A 20,790-nucleotide genomic window follows, 5' to 3' on the forward strand; every position below is an offset into this window, starting at 1 on the left:
ATGAAAATTTCAACTATTATAATCCTATTTTAACCTCTGTTCCTTTCTCTTACATATATCTAACAGAACAAGAAAGCTATGGGCAGGGGGGGATATTATATATCCTCCCTCCTCAAACAAATGAACTTCACCAAAGTTGCAGCAAAGAAATAGAATTAAGAGATTAAGATTAAGAGATAGTTTTAAAGAAAGGAAAGAGGAAGGAAAGAAGCAAAAAGGTAGAAACAGAATTGTCATTGTTAATTCGCCACTATGAGAAAATATTTTCAATTTTTGTAAGTATGTATTCAATCATACTTATGGCTCCACACCTGTGATACTGTATCCACACTAAGAACAGTCATCATCTTATTTTCATTCATTTGCTCTTGCAGACCCTCACTGAGTTTGTGTCCAAGTTGAATCTCAGGAGAAGGCATGCCTAGAATGAAATATAATCATAAGTCATTTGCAATAGTTGTATTGATCTGCTTTGACAATGACTCAGGATTTCATAGATATTAAAAATTTCATTAAAAATAATTTTGTAGGGGCTAAGGGTATAGCTCAGTGGTAGTGAGGGTGCTTAGGTTGGGCAAGGCCCTAGGTTCAATCCCAGCACAAAAAACAAAACAAAACAAAAACAAACAAAAAACTTGAAACCAAATAAAACCCTTTGTGTTTAATTTCTTAACTGTCACTTTTATGTGTCAATGTTTTAAAGTTTCCCGTTAGGAGAAGACACATATGCTACACTGAATGAAATAACACTTGATATTTCTCTGTTTCAGGATGAATGAATACAATAGATAAGTACAGAAAATAAACTTAAATATCACAAGAAAATAAACTTTTTCCCCACTTCACTTTAGATCGTATTTTAAAGTTCATAATTAGTATATAATTGAAGAAAAATCAGTTTTGTTTTCAAAATGGTAAATCAAACCCATATTTTAATTCTTCTTTAAAAAAAAAAAAAACCAAAAGAAATGAATAGTTGCTTTTTCTTTCATCTGCAGCAATCATGAAATAAAACAAAATGTACCTCTTATAGATCAAAAGATGGGAATGGATTAAAGGAAACCTAAACAATGGTAAACAGCTTCCTATGGACTAAATGTTTATATCTCTCCCCAAATTTTTGTTAAATTTATTTTTATTGTAAACAAATGGGATACATGTTGACTCTCTGTACATGGAGTAAAGGCATACCATTTGTGTTATCATACATTTACATAGGGTAATGTTGTTTGATTCATTCTGTTATTTTTTCCCTATCCTCCTACCCCTCCCACCCCTCTTTTCCCTCTAGTCCCTTCTTCCTCCATTCTTGCCCCCTCCCCCCCATTATGTGTCATCATCTGCTTATCAGCGAGATCATTCTTCCTTTGGTTTTTTGAGATCAGCTTATCTCACTTAGCATGATATTCTCCAGTTTCACCCATTTGCCTGCAAATACCATAATTTTATTATTCTTTATGGCTGAGTAATATTCCATTGTATAAATATACCACATTTTCCCCAAATTCTTGTGGTGAGCCCTAACCCCTATGTGCTAATACTGGCCACCACACCCCACGGCTGCTGGAGCTAATTGGTTTAGATGAATTCACAAGAGTGGAACCCTCATAATTGGATTACCATTCTTATAAAAAGAAGGAAATAAACCAGAGTGCTCCCTACATGAATACAAAGATCAGATCATATGAACACACAGAAATATGGCAATTGTCTGTAAGCCAGGAAAAGGGTCCCTCATCAAGCACCAAATCTCCCAGCACTTTGATCTTGAACCTCCAAGCTCCTGGAATTCTTGAGAAATAAAAGTCTGTGGTTTAAGCCAGGTAGGTTATGTTATTTTGTTACAGCAGCCCAAATCAACTAAAACACAATATGTCACTCAACATAGGAAAAGGAAGAGCTTCCTTAGGGGTAACTCTAAATTTATTAGAATTTCAGAAAACCTGAGACTCGGGCCAGAGCAATTAGACAAACCAAAGAAATTAAAGGGATACGAATTGGAAAAGAAGAACTCAAACTATCCCTGTTCGCTGATGACATGATTATATATTTAGAGGAACCTGGAAATTCCACCAGAAAACTCTTAGAACTCATAAGTGAATTCAGTAAAGTAGCAAGTTACAAGATCAATGCCCATAAATCCAACGCATTTTTATACATAAGTGATGAATCTTCAGAAAGAGAAATTAGGAAAACTACCCCATTCAAAATAGCCTCGAAAAAAATAAAATACTTGGGAATCAATCTCACAAAAGAGGTGAAAGACCTCTACAATGAGAACTATACAACACTAAAGAAAGAAATTAAAGAACACCTTAGAAGATGGAAAGATCTTCCATGTTCTTGGATAGGAAGAATTAATATTGTCAAAATGGCCATACTACCTAAAGTGCTATACAAATTCAATGCAATTCCAATTAAAATCCCAATGACGTACCTTACAGAAATAGAGCAAGCAATTATGAAATTCATCTGGAAAAATAAGAAACCCAGAATAGCTAAAGCAATCCTTAGCAGGAAGAGTGAAACAGGGGGTATTGCAATACCAGATCTTCAACTCTACTACAAAGCAAAAGTAACAAAAACGGCATGATATTGGTACCAAAATAGAAAGGTAGATCAATGGTACAGAATAGAGGACACGGACACAAACCAAAATAAATACAATTTTCTCATACTAGACAAAGGGGCCAAAAATATGCAATGGAGAAAAGATAGCCTCTTCAACAAATGGTGCTGGGAGAATTGGAAATCCATATGCAACAGAATGAAACTAAACCCATATCTCTCACCATGCACGAAACTAAACTCAAAATGGATTAAGGACCTCGGAATCAGACCAGAGACCCTGCAGATTATAGAAGAAAAAGTAGGTCCAAATCTTCACCTTGTTGGTCTAGGATCAGACTTCCTTAACAGGACTCCCATAGCACAAGAAATAAAAGCTAGAATCAACCACTGGGATAGATTCAAACTAAAAAGCTTTCTCTCAGCAAAGGAAACTATCAGCAATGCGAAGAAAGAGCCTACAGAGTGGGAGAATATCTTTGCCAATCATACTTCAGATAGAGCACTAATCTCCAAAATCTATAAAGAACTCAAAAAACTCTACTCCAAGAATTCAAATAATCCAGTCGACAAATGGGCTAAGGAAATGAATAGACACTTCACAGAAGAAGACCTACAAGCAATCAACAAACATATGGAAAAATGCTCAACATCTCTAGTAATAAGAGAAATGCAAATCAAAACCACCCTAAGATTCCATCTCACCCCAATTAGAATGGCGATTATCAAGAATACGAGCAACAACAGGTGTTGGCGAGGATGTGGGGAGAAAGGTACACTCATACATTGCTGGTGGGGCTGCAAATTAGTGCAGCCACTCTGGAAAGCAGTGTGGAGATTCCTTAGAAAACTTGGAATGGACCCTCCATTTGACCCAGCTATCCCACTCCTTGGCCTATACCCAAAGGACTTAAAATCAGCATACTACAGAGACACAGCCACATCAATGTTCATAGCTGCTCAATTCACAATAGCCAGACTGTGGAACCAACCTAGATGCCCTTCAATTGATGAGTGGATAAAGAAACTGTGGTATATATATACAATGGAATATTACTCAGCCATAAAGAATGATAAAATTACGGCATTTGCAGGCAAATGGATGAAATTGGAGAATATCATGCTAAGTGAGATAAGCCAATCTCAAAAAGCCAAAGGACGAATGATATCGCTAATAAGTGGAGGATGACACATAATGGGGGGGAGGGAAGGGTTAGTGTTAGGGTTAGAGTTAGGGTTAGGGAGGGGGGCAAGTATGGAGGAAGGAAGTACTGTATACAGGGTAAAGAGGGGTGGGAGGGGTGGGGGGAAGGGAAAAAATAACAGAATGAATCAAACAACATTACTCTATGTAAATTTATGATTACACAAATGGTATGCCTTTACGCCATGTACAAACAGAGAAACAACATGTATCCCATTTGTTTACAATAAAAAAATAAATAAATAAATAAATAAAATAAAATAAAATAAAAAAAAGAATTCCAGAAAACCACCCAACTCAGAAAAAACATGGCCAACAAAAATTACAAAAAAGGGGGCTGGAGATATAGCTCAGTTGGTTGAGTGCTTGCCTCTCAAGCACAAGGCCCTGGGTTCAAACCCCCAGTACCGGAAAAAAAACAAAAAAAAAATTACAAAAAGGCAAATTGGAAGCATACAGTGGGTAAAGTCTTGTAAAGTCTCACTTTGCCAAGCTTGCTGCCTGTAACAATGAAACTTAGTGTGAACACTGTAGCTAGATACTGTATATAGGATATTTTCATTATCACATACAAAAATGTACTAAAATCTGAAAATGATAAAATAATGTAGTGATGGCACAGAAATAGTCACATAGATCAGTGAAACAAAACAGAGTGGGAAATATATATGTGTATATATGACAACAATGTTATTTTAAACAGAGTAAGATTGATTACTCAAAAAATAATATTAGGGTGATTGGCTAACCATTTGAAAAAATTAAGTTAGATCCTTTTTATTTCCCCATATGTCAAAATAATCTAAAAATATTAAAGATATGAATGTAGAAGATATAAACAAATGGAAATAAAGATAGAATATATTTTATAGTTTTGAGGTAGGTAAAGTTATTCTATTTGGGAAAAAAAAAAAAGAAAGAAAGAAAGAAACCCTGACAGAAAAGACTGACAGATGATACTATATAAAATTTCTTCACTGCAAAATGTATCATGAATAAAATTAAAAGATAACCAAGAAACTGGGTAAAAGTATAATACACATGACAACAAGTTTGTATTTTTTATACATAAAATGCTCTTATAAATTAATAATGAAATTAAAATAATTAGAAACAATGCAAGCAATTCACATACAAAAATTATCTGGCAGAGTGAATATGTCTTGTTGGATCTAGGGGGCAAAAACCATCTTTTTAGGGGCAATATGTATCAATAGCTGACATGTGAAAATCCCTTAAGAGTAAATCAACTTTTAGATTATTATTCTAAGGTAATAATCAGAAAAGTAAGCAATTGTAGAAGTACTAGGATATTTATTTTTGTAAGAAAATTGAGAAACATCATAAACATGTTAATTCATTAAATAAGATACATTCATATGAGGAATAATATGTAGCAATTTAAAAGACTGGTAGGCTTGCTTGATGCCTCTTTATAGAAACAACTGAGGAGACTCTGGCACTTGCCATATTCTACAAAATGCCCATGGAAGGAATCAAGATTGAGAACAATGATCATATTAAATTTGAAGGTGCTGAAGCAAGACGGTGCTGTGGTAGTCTGGTACATACACCACTTAGTAAATTCATGAAAATCTATCGTGAATAGGGTTTGTCAGTAAGACAAATTGGAATCTAATTTGGCAATCAGTCGGTCAATGAAAGAGACACACCTGCTGTGGTAATGGAATGATAATAGTTGGGAAAATAATATGATAATTCTTATTGAAAAGAATCATTCTCACCTTTGCACAATCCACTTATACCAGGATGAACAGTGAACTCAGATCTAAGAGACGTGTCTTGATCAAAGAGCAACCTTTTGGAAACCAAAAGAGAAAGTACATTATTATCATGTTTCTGAAACAAAGACTAACATTTTAACTATCATTTTTATTATACTTACACTTGCTATAATTCTTAGTTGCACCACTTTGAATACTTTTATTTCAAGGTAATGTGAAATGTCCACTTTAATTTTCACATTTACTTCTCACTATGTTTGAAGTAGCATCAATGTGACCAAGAGAGAAGACACACAGCCTTAGCCCTCAAAAACACTCCAAATCTAATGAGGGCTATATAATTAATAAATACCAGTAACCCTCCATGGTGAGTATGCTACTCAGCAGACATAAGTATTTATCTCTTCTATTGAAAAAGTAGGCAAAGAAAATTAGGTATGTGATGAACACTTGTAGACTCAGTTACTGGCAGCCTGAAGCAGGAGGATCACAAGTTTGAGACTAGCCCCTTGGTAATTACAACAGAACACCATCTCAAAAAAATATATAAAAAATGGGCAAAGGATTTGAAAAGACATTTCTGCAAAGAGGAAGTACAAATGGCCAATAAATACATGAGAAGATGCCCAACATCAATAATCATTAAGGAAATAAAAATAAAAAATTACGTGAAATGCCACTTCACAATCCTTACGATGGCTGCTGTAAAAAATATTAAAAATTTTAAAAAATAAGTGTTGGTAAGGATGTGAAGAAACTGGAACTCATATGTGTTGTTGGTGGAAATGCAAAATAGCATTACTCTGAAAAACAGTATGGTTGATTCCTTAATATACTAAAAATTGCCATTTGATCTAGCAATTCCACTTCTGGGTATATACTCAAAAGAACTAAAATAAAAGCAGGGACTTGAACAGATCTTTGTATATCTGTGTTCAGAGAAGCATGATTCATAATAACGAAAAGGAGGAAACAAACCAAATGTTCATCAATAGATATATGGATAAATATGGTGTAAACATACAATGAAATATTCTGCTTTAAAAAGAAAAAGATAGATACATGCTGTAACATGGATAGATATTGAACACATTATGCTAAGTGAAATAATCCAGACACGAAAAAACAAATATTACATGATTCAACTCATATGAGGTACCTAGAGTAGTCAAACTCATAGAATAGAAGGTAAAATGGTGATTGGCATGGGTGGAGAGAGGGGAGAATGAGGAGTTATTATTTAACAGGTACACATCAGTTCAGGATCATGAGGAAATATTAATGGTTGCAGAACAATGTGAATGTACTTAAACGAATACTTAAAAAATGGTAGATATGGTGCCAGGTACAGTGCTGTACACCTGTAATCATAGCAGCTTGGGAGGGTGAGGCCAAAGGATTGCCAGTTCAAAGCTAGCATCAGCAATTTAGCAAAGGCCTAAACTCAGCAACTCAATGAGATCCTGTCTCTAAATAAAATATTAAAAAGGGCTGGGGATATGGCTCAGTGGTTAAATGCCTCTGGGTTCAATCTCCAGTACAAAAGAAAGAAAGGTAGATATAGTAAATTTTATGTAATACATATTTTACTACAATAAAAAATTATTTTTAAAAAGTTGTCCAAAATAAAAGAATGCAACAGTGAATTATTTGTGTTAAGACATGAATGTGCAGTTTGGTACTAAAGTCTTTTGTTTACTTACTTGTTCATGTTCTTTTCTACTTACTTATTTTAACAGAAAATTTCAAATATCAGCACCAACTCTGCCCCCTGCTGGTCTCCCAATGGATTTTTTTTTAAAGAATTTCACCTTTGTTTGTTGTTGTTGTTTTAATGTGGTACTGAGGATCAAACCCAGGGCCTAACCTGTGAGAGGCAAGCGCTTTACCACTGAGCCACAACCCCAATCCCCCAATGGATTATTTTAAAGTGCATTCCACACACATTATATCATTTCATATGGAAATATTTTGGTATGTTTACTCTAAAATATAAAAAATCAATATAGTAATAATCATGTCTTTGAAAATAACCATAATTATCACACCTAAAAAGTCAATAATTCTTTAATATCATTAAATTTAGGCTGTGGTAAGCAGACTGTAAAACAGCTCCTGATATGTATGCCCTATGTAATTTTTTCCCTTGAGGATAGGCTGGACCCAGTAATTCTTTTAATGAACAGAATATAGCAAATATGATCAGATGTTACTCCTGAGACCAGCTCACAAGAAGTCACTAGCTTGCATCATGTTCTCCCTCTTATACACTCTCTTCCCCACTTTGATGAAAGTCAGCTTGTCATGTTGTGAACTATACTACGGACAAGCCTACATAGTAAACTCAAAGTGGCCACCAATCATTCAGAGGTGAGTGGGCTGGGGTTGTGGTTCAGTGACAGAGCACTCACGTAGCATGCATGAGGCCCTGCATTCAATCCTCAGCACCACATAAATATAAAATAAAGGTATTGTGTCCACCTACAACTAAAACAAAATTAAAAAAAAAAAAAAAAAAAAAAAAGAGTCAGAGGTGAAGACACGCATGGTAGTACACACCTGTAATCCTAGCAGCTCAGAAGGCAGAGGCAGGAGTTCAAAGCCAGCCTCAGCAATTTAGTGAGGTCCTAAGCAACTTAGCAAGACCCTGTCTCAAAATAAAAATACAAAAACTATACAACACTAAAGAAATAAATTGAAGAAGAACTTAGAAGATGGAAAGATCTCCCATGGTCTAGGGTAGACAAAAACTAATATTGTCAAAATGGCCATACTACCATAAACGCTATACAGATTTAATGCAATTGCTATTAAAATTCCAATGATTTTCTTCATATAAATAGAAAAAGCAGTCATGAAATTCACTTGGAAAAATAAGAGACTCAGAATAACCAAAGCAATCCTTAGTGAGAAAAGCAAATCAGGAGGCAACACAATAACAGACCTTAAATTATACTACAGAGCTATAGTAACAAACACAGCATGATATTGGCACCGAAATAGGCAAGAAGACCAGTGGAACGAATGGTAGACACAGAAATAAACCCACGGAAATATAGTTATGTCATACTAGACAAAGATGCCAAAAACATACAGTGGAGAAAAGAAAGCCTCTTCAACAAATGATGCTGTGAAAACTGGAAATCTATATGTAGCAGAATGAAATTAAACCCCTATTTCTCACCTGCACAAAACTCAATTCAAAGTGGATCAAATACCTGAACATTAGACCAGAAACCCTGCACCTACTAGATGAAAATGTAGACCCAACTCTCCATCATGTCAGCTTAGGAACAGAATTCCTCAACAGGACTCCTAAAACCTAAGAAGTAAAATCAAGTATCAATAAGTGGATGATCAAACTAAAAAGCTTCACAGCAAAGGAAACAAGAGTGTGAAGAGAGAGTCTACAGAATGGGAGACAATTTTTGCCACCTGCACCTCAGATAGAGCATTAATCTCTAGGATATATTAAGAACTCAAAAAACTTAATAGCAAAAAAACAAATAACCCAATAAATAGGTAAAGGAACTGAACATGCATGTCACAGAAGAAATACAAATGGTCAACAAATACGTGAAAAAATGTTCAACATTTCTAGCAATTAGAAAAATGCAAATTAAAACTACACTGAGATTCCATCTCACTCCAATCAGAATAGCAACAATCAAGAACACAAGTAAAATAAATGTTGGTGAGGATGCAGGGAACAGGGTACACTCATACATTGCTGGTGGAACTGCAAATTGGTGCAACCACTCTGGAAACCAGTATGGAGATTCCTCAAAAAACTAGGAACAGTATAACCAATTAGAACAAATTCTTAAAAAATTAAAAATTGAAAAAAAAAAAAAAAAACTAGGAACAAAACCACCATTTGACCCAGTTATCCCACTACTCAGAATATATAGAAAAGAATTAAAATCAATATACTACAGTGACATAGTCACATTAATGTTTGTAGCAGCTCAATTCACAATAGCTAAGCTATGGAACCACTTAAGTGCCCTTCAACACATGAATGGATAAAGAAAATGTGGTATATATACACAGAGGAATATTACTCATCTATAAAAAAGAATGACTTTATAGCATTTGCCAGTAAATGGATGGAACTGGAGACTATCATGCTAAGTGAAATAAGCCAATCCCCAAAAAACCAAAGGTCAAATGTTCTCTCTGATATGTGGCTGCTAACACACAAGTGGTGGTGGGGAGGAGAGAAGTTCATTGGATTTGAAGGGGAGGGAGGGGGAATAGGAAAGACAGTGGAATGAATCTGACACAACTTTCCTATGTACATATATGAATACATCACAATGAATCTCCACACCATGTACAACCAAAAGACTGGGATCCTAATTAGAATAAGATATACTCCATGCTTGTATAAATATGTCAAAATATACTCTACTGTCATGTATATCTAAAAAGAACAAATAATTTTTTTTTTAAAAAAGGGGGGGCTGGGGATATGGCTCAGTGGTTAAGCGCTCCCGAGTTCAATCCCCAGTACCAAAAAAAAAAGTCGGAGGTGAACTAAGCCCAACCAACAGCCAGAAAGAAACTGAATTCTACAACTACATGAGAAGTGGATGCTTCACAGTGAAACCCTGAGATGACTGGAGCCCTGGCTGAAACCTTGAATGTACCTGGTAAAAAGGTGAGATACCCTGAGCAGAGTACTCAATTAAGACACATCTGTATTCCTAGCCCAAAGAAACTACAAGTGTTAACCACTTTAAGACACTGAATTTTAGAATAAGTCATAACACAGCAAAAGAAAACTAATAGATGATAGTCATAATTTTCCTACTGTCTCTCTCCCATTATAGTCACTTTGTTCAATATAGGATCAAAACAATGTAAGTGTGTACCTTGACACACACTTACATTTGGATTCTATGTCTTTTTAGTCTCTTTCAATAAATCTATTGATTATCCCTCCTTCCCTGCCCCATTGTAATTTATTTATTAAAGAAACTGAGTTGTTTTCCCTACAGAGTACCCCATATTTTGGAATTGCTGATTGTATGTCATTTAACATGGTTTTCTGTCCTGTAATTCCCAGCAGGACAAGAAGTCTAATCTAATTAAAGCTCACTTTTGGAGGACATGTACGTACTCAAAACAAGCAATAACAGAGTATGGTTGATATGCTTTTTATGATGTTAGTGCCCATTGAGGAGCACTGCCTAGATCCACTCATACTTCCTATGGAATACATGGAACACATGAGATATTTTAATTTATCATTCTTTCTCAATTTATTATTGGAGTACATATTTTAAAAACCTTTTGCTCATCAGTTTGTAAATAATTACCCTCAGTTAAGACACATTATCAACAGGGAACTCAGATACAGTCTACAAAGGAAAGGAAAGATAAATGCCTACTTCTTTCTCTTCCTTGACTAGTTTTCAGAATAAAGTAAGTTTTGTTTTGTTTTGTTTTTAAGAAAAGACTATTAGGAACTTATAGATTTAAATCCACTGCTGTTATTATTCTTATCAAATTGTTCCACCTTTTCTTAGTAAGTGCTTCTTCAAAGTGGTTCATGAGTTGTTTGACATGATAACCTTACTTATGGGCTGAACTGTGTCCCCACAAATTTCATATGGTGAAAACCCTAACCACTAATATGACTGTATTTGGAGATAATGTCTTTAAAGAGGCAATTAAGATTAAATGAGGTCACTAGGGTCTCATTTAATATGACTGGAGTCTTCTAAGACAGAAAGTCACCAGCAGTGTATGTACAACTGAGGAAAAGACCAGGTAAAGATACAAGAAGAAAAAAATGCTATCTACAAGCCAAGCAGACAGGCCTTAGGAGAAAACAACCCTGCTGGCACCTTGATCTTGGACCTCTAGCCTCCAGAACTGTGATTAAATTAATTTAATTCATTTAAGCCAAGTCTATAGAATTTTGTTAGGGTATTCCAAGCAAACTAAACCATTAGTCCTTACTACCTTCACAGTATAAGAAATCCAGGATTCTATGTCTTTTTAGTCTCTTTCAATAAATCATCTTATACATCTCTTGCCTCAGACCTAGAACATCATCATCTCCAATGGAGCCCTGGCTCTTTTTAGTGGGATGCCATATTTACAGTCCATAAATTAATAATGTGATTACTTAAGAAAGTTATTTTGCATTTCTCAGTGCCCAGTGGACTTTTGCAAAGATTCAAATGCAACTGGCAAGAATCAGGTTCTCTGCTTTGTCTCAACACTAACTAAAAAGCTGTATTTCTCTCCAAAGTTTACCAAGTAGGGGCCACCTTGCTTTATTATATGTATTCTGTACATATATATATATATATATATATATATATATATCCCTTTTTACGTAAAAAAGCATCACTAAATTGGAGAAGTCTAAAATGTTTCAAGGTTTAATGCCCAGCAGAGAAGTGCCTTTTTTTACATTTTTAAATCATGTTGTACATGATAAAAGGATTTGAAAAGAAATTCTCAGGAAATTACTATACATAAAAATCTACAAACATCTTTTTTTCTTTCTTTTATTAGTAAACTGCAAGGTTACCCATAATATTTAGCTGATTCAACTTGTATTTTGTGACTTTTTTATAAAGGTTAATTATATAATTTTTTATCTGTTCTAACTAGTATCACATGACAGTAGAATGCATTTCAACACACCATACATAAATGGAGTATAACTTCTCATTCTTCTGGTTGCACATGATGTAGATAATATTTTTGAAATCTAAGAATTAGATAATTTCCTTTAATAAGATACTTGAAATTCATGTTTTATTAAATTTTTTAATCTATTAAAAAAAGAAAGTTATTTTGCAGTTCTTTATTTCCTTAGAGCACATCTTATTTGGCATGTGTAGCTGAGTTCTATACATAAAATAATTTCTTTTCATGTAATGATACTAAATTAATACATAATTCAGCTCATTTCTTTCATCTTGTTTTTGCTTTTCAGGAATCTCATTCATGTTTATGCCTTACAATTATGTAAAACATTTACATGTTCCAAAACCAAATGAATAAAACAAGACCTACTTAGAAAGAAGTTTCTAACCCTGTCCCTTCACCTATCTGTTCTTTCCCTCCTGATTCTTTTTAATTATATGGTTGTTAAATCCCCAAACTTCCTAATAGTACCAGCAAAATCAACAACAAAAAGAACTCCAGTCCTTAACTTTTCTAATACATCTTCCAAGAAAGTAAATATAGGTACCTGCTGTAAGGAAAAAAAAAAAAAAAAAAAAAAAGCATCTTTCTTGGCTCAATTTCTACTGGCCATTACTAATGATTAAAAATTCATTATTCAATTATGAATAATAACATTACTGTGGTGCAGTTTTCACGTAAAACATTAATTTCTCTAAAAGTCAGGGTTATTTTACCTCTTTAAATTTTTTTAGTTTTCTTTTTTAACCTAAAAACAACACAAAAGGGTCATGGAGGAATCTGGGGAAGTAGTGGAACTACTCTTTACCTTGATTGTAGTAATAGTTACACAACTGAATGTGTTTGTTAAAACTCAGAACATACATGCTAAAGAAAGTAAATTTACTATATGTAAATTTCATCTTGAAAGGTGGAATTTAAAGGCACATCCAAAATATGCCACTTTATCCTAAGAATTACTTCAAGCTAAAGGCAATTAGAAAAACTGCAATGTAAGAAGGCTCTTCTAACCTCCCCACTTTTCTTCCTAAAAACAGGAGATAATAACTCCCATGTAAAAGATGCCTTCCCTGAACCAGAAGAATAGAAACACTCTTCTACAGGGAGTTAGTCTAGAAAATTCTGTACAAACAGACCTTAATTATTATCTCCCTTTAGTCTTCATACATAATTACTTTTTCACAAGTGCCTTTGTTCAACCTAATACAAAAACACATAGATTTTATTGCTTCTTTGGTCTTTATTCCTTTACAAGGGATCCTGTGTCATGTAAAACTTACATTAAATTTATATTCTTTATTCTTATGCCAATTTAATTATCAGACCTAGCTGGGACCCTAAGAGGGAAGAGGTAAAATTTCTGCTTTTTTTTTTTTTTTTTTTTTTTGATACCAGGGGTTGAACCCAGGGGCACTTAACCACCGAGCCACATCCCCAGACCTTTTTGTATTTTATTTAGAGACAGGGTCTCACTGAGTTGCTTAAGGCCTCGCTAAATTGCTGAAGCTGGTTTTGAACTGGTGATTCTTCTGCCTCAGCCTCCCAAGCCATTGGGATTACAGGCCTGCACCACCATGCCCAGCCCCATTACAATGTTTACATTAAAAAAAAAAAAAAAAAGGAAAAAGAAGTACCATATCAGATATTAATATTCCATATATAAACTGATAAATGACATTATACAATAAAATTACCAATAAGACTTTTTACTGAACTATAAAACTGATTCTGAAGCTCACATTATAAAATAAGTAAGTGTGGTCAGAAAAATAAGAACAATGAGGAAGGAAGACCTATAATATTTTCTGATATAACATATTTTTAAAGTGTAATACTGGCACATAAATTGACAGATCTATAAACAGAAAAACTCCCTTCAAATAAACTTAGGTATATATGGAAATTTAGTGTAATAAAGAGATGGCATCTCAAACCAGTGAGGAAACTGTGATTTTTTTTTTCAAAAAATGATGCTAGGAAAATAAAGGAAATATCTAGAAAATAATTTAGTTGAATCCATACTTTACTTTCTACTCCAAAAAATTCCATATGAATCAAAGATGTAAAAGTTAAAAAATGAATCAAAAAGTACTCGAAGAAACCAAGGAACAATTCTTTTATAACTGTGATGGAAGAGAAGACCTTTTCAATCATGAGACAAAACCCAAAAAATCTCAATTATCAAGATAATAAACATTCAACCTCTTTGACAAAGTGCTTCTATTTTGGGAAAATAGTTTTACATATGTTCTTAAACATATATGTACTTAGAAAATATCTCTGGAAGGATACCAAGGAATTAAATACATTGGTTGTCAATGTTTAAAAAAAAAAAAAAGGATGGATAACTTATCAGTGATGAGGGAGACTTTTTATTCAGTCTTTACTACACCCTTTCGTACAATTCCTTGAATTCTGAGTCATATAAATATACTCTCTATTCAAAAATACTGTTGGACACATAGGCAATAAAGAGAAGAGGACATAAGAAATCTCCTGGTTCTACCTGTATTGACTTCATTTATTTTCTTCTACCTTTCCTTCTATGGAGGTTTGTATGTGAAGAACTATAAATTCTTTTATGAAGGTTGGATAAATCTGTACAAGGCTTTAAAAACTACATTTTTTCACCAAGCATTATATTCAAACATTTGCAATATCATTAAAAATCTTCCCCAAACCATTAAATACTGATATATCCATCAGAAAGTTATATCATAAATTTATTTAAGAATCATGATTCTATGGGGCTGGGGAGATAGCTCAGTTGGTAGAGTGCTTGTCTTGCAAGCACAAGGCCCTGGGTTCAATCCCCAGCACCGCAAAAAAAAAAAAATTGAATCATGATTTTAAATCATTTAGTTTGTTTTTGAAATTTGCACTACAGTAATTTTTTAATATATAATTAATATGTAAACTTTTATAATTTTCTAATATATAATTCACAGTTATAATTTTTTTTACTTCTTAAGAAATGATTCAAGATTATTTTTAATCCTAAAAGGAAAATGAAGAGAGTGGGATTCAGAAAAATTAATCATTCATGTTCAATCAATATATCAAATGAAAACAAAACGTTAATCTCCTGAAGCTTAATCAAACCATTAAACCACTCAAGAACCAATATTCCAAAAGCCACAACTACTTTGTTATGAGTATAGTATTTTAGTAATACACTATAACTTTAAAATTTTTTAAAGATGAAACACTGTGTACTATTAAGAGGAAGGGAAAAATTAGCTGGTTACATTGAAAGGAAAATTTAGGGGTAAAATCTGAAAACCTGAAATACTTCTCACTGCTTTATTAAAGCACAATGAAGCTGGGCACAGTGACACATGCCCGTAATTCCCACGACTCAGGAGTTGAGACAGGAGGATTGTGAGCTCAAAGCCAGCCCCAGCAACTTCGTGAAACCCTGTCTCAAAATCAAATATAAAAAGAGGCTGGAGATGCAGCTCAGTGTTAAAGTGCCCCTAGGTTCAATCCCCAGTATAAAAAAAAAAAAAAAAGTACAATGAAAATTTTCATGACCATTTAGGGTTTCACTTTTATGTTATCAAAATTTTGATAACACAAAGTCCTAATGCCATACTAAGTCTGATTCACACATACACACACAAAAATCAAATTAAAATATCCTTTTAGAGTAATGGTTCTAAAAATAGTAACCATTCTGCATTAATCAGTGCAATAGCCTCTATTTTGATATACATCCTGCCCCAAACTGTTGCTTTCATTAGCTAATTCACTATAATTTTTAATTCTATGTTTTCTATGCTTTATGTTCTGTTCCTACCTTCCTCAAGTAGGAGCATGTCCTTTTTAACAGGTATTTTATTTTGTATTAGTACTTCATTGTTTCTGTTTATTTTTTTTATTTATTTTTCCCCATATTTTTATTGGTACTTTATAATCACACATAATTGTGGGATTTTTTTGTTACATATTATAACAGGTATTTTCAATCTAGGCATTTCATATGAATACATTATTAATCTGCCTTGAGGGAACAGAATTAACCCCTATCTTTCAGGTTCATAGGTAGCTTTTTACTATGTGCAATTATAATATTTAGAGGACCTGATTTGACCTGAACAAAAACTCAAATTCATGTAACAATAAGGTAGTTCCATAATTCTGAATAGGATTAAATTGAGACATATACTTAATATTATTAAGCTATTAACATACCAGATTCTGAGACAGAAAATAAGGTTTGGTAATAAGTTCCCAGAACACATATAAGAAACATGAATCTTGCCCCTCAAGAAAAAAGAAATCACAAGCAAACAAAACCCTGTTATTAACCTGAATTTTACCAATTAGCAGCAATACCTACAGAGCCACAAGGAGAACTGAATGCACCTCAGGACAAGATTTCCAGAGGTAGCAGTAAGACCAAGATCAGGTTTTCAAGTCTTTCTTCTGAAAGTACTGCCTTTTGTAGTCTCAAAGGTCATCAAACTCCATTCCCATCAAAAACATCTTAGTAGCTGCAGTTCTTAAGGAATATTTAACTATATACAACTGTATAAAGTTCTGCCTTTTGGAAATCTCTGCCCTACCAGGATCTGTGCTTCTCACTGGAGCTTGTACATGAAAAACAGTCAGAATGAATTACACGTAACAAAGATGAAGAAAAGGAAAACCAAAAACAGGGCATTAGCTCCAGTTCTGCTTTAGACTTTGACTGTATTTCCATGTCAATGAAAGAACACTAATGTTGGTCTAGGAAATTTGAAAGAATGTTCCTACCACATTGCAGAGAAGTATTTAAAAATGAATGGTGGGGAGGGAAGACTGGCCTGCCAAGATAGTGAGCTATCTGTAGCCTATTTCCCGAACGCATTACAACTAAAAACTCTAAAAAACTGCTTTTTAAAAACTACCTGAGAACTCTAAAAAGTAAATAATAGCGGATTAGTTTATTGTTTCTTTTGGTTTTGTTTGTTTGTTCAGTCCTTTTTTTTTTTTTTTTTTTTTTTTTTTGTCTACTAGCTTTAAGGTTTAATCCCAGAACTATACAGAGAACACAGCACCCAAAAAAAGAAAGAAAATCCCTATATTTTTATCCAGAAGACTAAGGAAAGGGACCCCAGCATGCCAGAAGGTGTACAAGAAATCTCTGGGTTTTCTTTTGTTTCCCTCTGTCCGACCAGCCCTGCCTCAAGGCCAGTCCCAGCCTCTGAGCTGTACTAATACCAACCAGGCATCTGGGGCACTTAAAAACTAAAGAAAAAACTTCTTTCTAATAAAGGAGCTGGGAAAAGGAGTCTGTGTAAGTCTTCTCTCTCTCCTTAATTCTTTGCTCTAAAGTCTCTTCTAGCTATAGGGAATTGTTCTAGTTAAAGAGAAACCTGTCTTTCTGCTCCTATTAAATACCAAGTGGGTACAGGGAGTGAAAAGGGTATAAGAATCCTGAAGAAGAGATATGAAAAGGGGAATCACCTGTATATGATCCAACATAAATTCCAGACACAGTTCTGAACTGTTCCATATGTGGAGCAGACCCTAGAAAGCATAACAGACTTAAAGAACTGGACTATGATATTAACTGCTGCTTAAGACCCAGATCAATTCCTTGGTACACATAGACAGACTCAAATAGCATAGGAAAGACTGATACAACCATCATACATACAAAAGGCAAAACAGAAGATGAAGTCTCAACTAGTCAGGTTGACTGTCAAAATAAACAAAAGCCAGTACTCTCTGAAGGATTTTAACAAGGTCAAGAATCTACAACATAGGCTAAGGTTATGGCTCAGTGGTAGAGTACTTGCTGGCGCTGGGTTTGATTCTCAGTACCACATACACATAAATGAATAAAATAAAGGTCCATCAATAACTAAAATATTTTTAAAAACATAAGCTCCATTATTAAAAAATAAAAGAATTCACAACATAATACATTCAAAATGTCCAGGATACAATCCAAAATAAACATCAAAAAGATCCCATACCTCATAACCCTGGTGTTGAAAACGGAGTTTAAAGCAACTATCATAACCATCTTCCTTGAGATAAAATGAACACTAGTCAAATGGATGGAAAGGTTGAAATTCTTAGGAGAGAAATATAAACTTTGAGAACCAAGTGGAAATTTTAGAGAAGAATTATATTGGGAATAAAAAATTTACCAAACGGACTCAACAACAGAATAGAGATGACAAAGAATAAATGAAACTCAAAAACAGCATTAGAAATTATATGATCTGAAACACAGAGAAAATTTTTAAAAATAAATAAACAGAGGCTCATGGATCTGGGAGATAATATTACAAGATCTAACATCCACATCATTGAAGTACCAGAAGGAAAGAAGAAAGATTGGTACAGAAAAATATATTTGAAGAAATCACGAGAGAAAATCTCCTGAAGTTGGTGAAAGACATGAATTTACAGAATGAAGTTTAGTGAACTCCAAACAGGAAAAACAAAGAAAATCATGCACCATAATCAAACTGCTGAACACCAAAAGATAAGAAAAAAAAATCTTTGAGATCAGTAGAGGGAAGGGAGAAGGGAGTGGGGAGAGGGGAACTAGAATGGGATCTATTCCATGCTTTTATAATTATGTCAAAATGGATCCTACCCTCATGTATAATTAAAAAGAACAAAGAAAAAATTTGAAAATAGAGAAAAGCGTTACCTTACATACAAGAGAACAGTAACTTCAACTGAGGGGGGAAAGTACAGTTTGACTAAGGGGTAGCACAGACACTTTTTTTTAGAACAATGGCATTGTTCTGAATCTTGATTGTGGTCGTGATTATGAGACTCCATGCATTTGTTAAAATCCTCTCTATATACCAACAAGAGCATATTCTACGATATATATACATAAAAGAACCAGAAACCTGGTTTTCCTATTTTTCCCTTGCCCCCTTTATATAATCAAATACCATCTCCAACCAAATTTACTTCCTAAAGATTTCTCAAATTTGACCGCCTTTCCCCTCCATTCCCACTGTTTCTACAGTCTACTTCGCTCCAAATTTTGTTTTGCAAAAGAGGATCCAGCTTCAAACTAGAAGCTTCTTAGAAATGCAGAAACTTGGACCCCACCACAGAACTCCTAAACTGGAATCCACAATTTAACAGGATTCCAGAGTGACTTATACACAGATTAAAATTTGAAACCCCTAATCTAGGGCATACCAGAGTGAGTGGAAAACTAATTATGATGAGCATCTTCCCATGATGTGCAGAGCACACATGAGGCCTTACATGGATTTACCCTAGCTTCCTCCTGCACTACTCTCCACTTCTTATTTTACAATTCTGTAAGGTTTAAGCATTTGTACATTCCAAAACACATAAAACAAATGCCATGTCCCTCTATACCTTTATCCCTTCAGTTCCTTGGCCAAGAATTCAACCTCTTCCACATCTGGATAATTCTTAACCCACCTTCAAGCTTCTATTCATAAGCCAACCCTAAAAAACTCTGACAATCACGTAGGTTGAGGCTGAGTCTCTCTGGACTCCTAAACCACCTCAGAAATACCTCCATTCCTCGATTTCCCATGTAATGTTGAAATTATCTGCTGAAGTACTTTTCCTGGTCTTAAGTTCACTCAAAAGCAAGCGGCCTCATCCTTTCAATTCTTCCTGTATCTAGCACTGAGAACATGTTTAAGAAAAGCTTGACAAACTGAAGTACCAACTTTTTGTTATTACACATCCGTTTAGTTTGGTAGGGCCCAGTTTCCCTATCACACATACTTTTTCCTGAGGAAATTGCTGTTCGAAGCAAAACGCGTTTGAGTTCAGTCCCAAAACAGTTTTGCTTGTGCAAAAAGGACTTAAATATACTCCCAGTCTAAGAGGAAATAATTTTTTTTGTAAAAGCCATACGGCCATATACTGTAAACCTTATTTTGTCGGTAGCTGGGGGGCGAGGGGCGGACTGTGGTTGCTTATTTAGGAATTCTTAGCGCAGGCGTGGCCGATTTGCCCCCTGTAACATATCCCCTCCCCCGACGCTCCAGTCCTGCCCACAAGCACACATCTTCAACCCTGAGGGCCTCCAAGAGCGCTGGGGCCTCCAGGGACACAAGGGTTTGAAGCTGCAGTTTAACTGCGGTCACCTTCTCCAGGGAAGCTCCTCGTCTTCCAGGTCGCTCTCTGTCACCGACCCCTCAATCACGGTTTCATCACTGTCCCAGTCTGGGCCCTGAGCGCCTTCCTCCATCTTCTCTTCGAAGGCGGGATCTTTTCTACTCCCCTCTAACTTCCCCTTTCCAGCAAGCAAAAGGACGCTTTGCGGGTCAGGGGCAATTGTGTTTAAAATAATAATAGTAAAATTCTTGACAAGAGCCAGGCGTCTCTGAGCAGCAGAGGACGCTCAGGGACAGGAGCAGCGCGCGGCCTTCGACAGCCAGGCGGTCCCGCTCCGTCGTCTCACACGCGCCGCCAGCAGGGGGCAGCCGCAAGCCACACGTCGGAGTCGCCCGCGGCGCCCCGCCCCGCCCCGCTCCTCGGCTCCGACGGCCGGAAGTGACCGGTAGCGCTTGCGCGAATCCTCTTTGGTTCCGGGCTAGCTTGGAAGTAACTCTCCCGGGTGGGCGGTCTGCTGGGTTTTCCATCCTTCTT

The 20,790-nt window shown here is 35.1% G+C and overlaps 1 protein-coding gene across 1 annotated transcript in view; it reads right to left on the bottom strand.

Moving 5' to 3' along the window:
- ANKRD31 (ankyrin repeat domain 31) overlaps nt 1-20,575 on the bottom strand; it is a 154,584-nt gene extending 134,009 nt beyond the window's left edge. Inside the window, exons 1-3 of the mRNA XM_079146035.1 lie at nt 20,286-20,575; nt 5,518-5,591; nt 312-421 (exon numbers count right to left, since the gene is read on the bottom strand). Of these exons, the coding sequence (XP_079002161.1) occupies nt 312-421; nt 5,518-5,591; nt 20,286-20,389 (288 nt within the window). The 5' untranslated portion in view covers nt 20,390-20,575. The remainder of the gene's footprint in view (nt 1-311; nt 422-5,517; nt 5,592-20,285) is intronic.
- Between the last annotated feature and the right edge of the window lie 215 nt (nt 20,576-20,790).

This window comes from Sciurus vulgaris (assembly GCF_902686455.1).
Source record: "Sciurus vulgaris genome assembly, chromosome: 6".
Lineage (NCBI taxonomy): Eukaryota > Metazoa > Chordata > Mammalia > Rodentia > Sciuridae > Sciurus > Sciurus vulgaris.